The sequence below is a fragment of the Cyprinodon variegatus genome, unplaced genomic scaffold (genome assembly GCF_000732505.1).
Source record: "Cyprinodon variegatus isolate N-32 unplaced genomic scaffold, C_variegatus-1.0 Scaffold265, whole genome shotgun sequence".
NCBI lineage: Eukaryota > Metazoa > Chordata > Actinopteri > Cyprinodontiformes > Cyprinodontidae > Cyprinodon > Cyprinodon variegatus.
Genome location: NW_015150718.1, coordinates 668,330 through 670,629, shown reverse-complemented (window position 1 = coordinate 670,629; position 2,300 = coordinate 668,330). Strand labels below are relative to the sequence as shown.

At 37.8% G+C, this 2,300-nt stretch overlaps 1 protein-coding gene across 3 annotated transcripts in view; it reads right to left on the bottom strand.

The window, feature by feature from the left end:
• The window catches only part of trappc9 (trafficking protein particle complex 9), a 359,971-nt gene that overhangs the window by 169,969 nt on the left and 187,702 nt on the right, over positions 1-2,300 (bottom strand). For all 3 annotated transcript variants that reach the window (XM_015382744.1, XM_015382743.1, XM_015382745.1), the window contains one exon: positions 472-614. In XM_015382744.1, coding sequence (XP_015238230.1) covers positions 472-614 — 143 coding nt within the window. The remainder of the gene's footprint in view (positions 1-471; positions 615-2,300) is intronic.

The following is a 2,300-nucleotide window of genomic DNA, read 5'->3' as shown; positions in this document are numbered from 1 at the left end:
CTATTTAGAATATTTTCTTCCTTAACATTAGACACTGCCGTCAGACAACATGCGGTAATTTATAAATGTTTTAAATCAGGTTGGGTCCAGATCAGCCAGCAGGTGGGTCCGCATCCAGACCCTGGTCCACTAATCTGTGACCTCTGGTTGAGACTGATGTCAAAATTATTGGTATTGGTATGAGCCTTAACGGAAAAACCTATGTTGGTCCATCTCTAATTAAAACCTAGAGTTTTTACCAATTAACAAGCACATTTAAAGCAACTTCTCCATAATCATCCCAGTAGTTAATAAATAGCTACAAAGACCCTTAATTAAAAATAACAATCTTGATGAATACCAATCAGTGCTGTTTATAATATAGAGTAATAAATGATTCAAACAATACATTTCCTGTCAAACCTAGTAAAAGATTAACTTTTTAACACTCAGATCCTGTTAACCTGTAGAGGATAATGTGTTTATTTTTACCTGGTAGCAGGAAGGGCGCTGACTCTGGTAAAAAACACAGAAGGCTCTATGTCTACATGGACGCCCAGTGACAGCTCTCTGTAGTAGCCCTCCATTTTGCCTGCTCCTCCGGAGTACTTGAAGTTCAGCACGGCCTCCAAAGTCTGCAAAAGAGCAGAGGAAGGAAAGGAAGTTACTTCAGGCTGATGTGAAACTGATGAGGAGCTTGTTAAAGAAAGAGAAGGCAGTCAGAGTTCATGTGCAGCATGTTCCACCTCGCTATTCAATCAGCACAAACCACATAGTTTAGGAGTTTGATTCATAAGAAAAAGCATAAAAGCAGAATAATAAATGTGCTGCAAGCTGCTATTGTGCTGTTTAATGAAATGGAAGTATAATAATGGAAAACAGACGATTCAGAATCCACATGTAGCTTCCTAAAAGGGTTTAAAAGGCAGAGGGTGGCAGCGGGGTGGGCTAGGTGAGATTGTTCTGGCTGCTTTCCACCGTAATGGGGGGGAAATGGACACAGGGAATCACTCAGCGGTTCTAAGAGGCGTTCTGAGGAGGGGGGAAGGAGTGAGCAGCCAAGTGGGCGAGGTAGGGGGAAATTAAAAGTGGCAGTTCATAGTAGGGAACAGTAGCTGACTCAGGCAATAGGGCTGGAGGAAGTCAAAGAGACCATCCAGGCCTCAGTTTTTGGGGTTTTTTCCAGGGTCGTGTATATCATCTCTGCAGATATTGCTGATGGAAGCACTGGCTGTTCCTTTCCAGAACAAATTTCACCTATTTCCTGATTATTTTTGCTCTTTGTACCCTTTTGTGGGCAGTGGGAGGCGAAGCAAATTGACTGCCTTACTGCAGTGTAATGGCAGGAGAATAGCAGACATAGAACAACGTTGCAGACTTATGATTATTATCATTGTAAACCAAACCCCTTTATTTGAAAAAGTGCAGAGCTGTATTTGACAATCTATGTGTATTTTTATACCGTACAACATCAGCAATAATAAACTTCAGGGTTTCCCCTAGGATTTTATTTTTTTAACCATAGTACTGGGATAAAGGGGGTGTGGGGTATCTGAATCAAAATGAATGAATGAATGAATGAATGAATGAATGAATGAATGAATGAATATTTATTTATTTCAGACAATAATAATAGTAACAAAAAAATAAAATAAATACATCAAATTAACAAATAATATAAATGAATCAAAAGAACAAATAATAATAAATAAAACAATTCCAATTTCAGAAATGATCAAATAATAACAATAATTAAATCAATTTCAGAAATACTGACAAATGTGTATCACATAAAAAGTGATTGGAAAACATTAATTTAAATTTCTTGTTCCGATTTGATTTAAATAATTTGAACATAAATAGAAATGCACTAAACAATGTTTACCATTAACAAGCATTATATTTACCCTTATTTCTTACTGTAAATTGTCTGAAAATGGTAATAATAAATTACGTTACTGTGGTCAAAATGCAACATATACTCAATTAAAAAAAATGGCCTGAATACACACTGCAGTGTGCAAGGTCAGAGAGTGTCAGAAAAAAGGCGAAGGGGATGTTACTTGATTCAAAAAGTCACCGAATAGGAGCTGAAAATCCGGTCAATCAAATCCATCAGAACAGCAACTCGCCCCGATTGACAGAAAAAAACCTTAAATAGAGCGAGGGAACATCATTTTTCTGGAAGAGCAAACATGGGGAGAGTGGGCGTTTTTTTCTGCAAGCGGTGCTACATTCAAGAGCGCTCAAATAACCATACATGCACGTGATCACAGCTATGCCCACTTTTGGTTATTGAAGGCACGGTTGTGATTAATAAT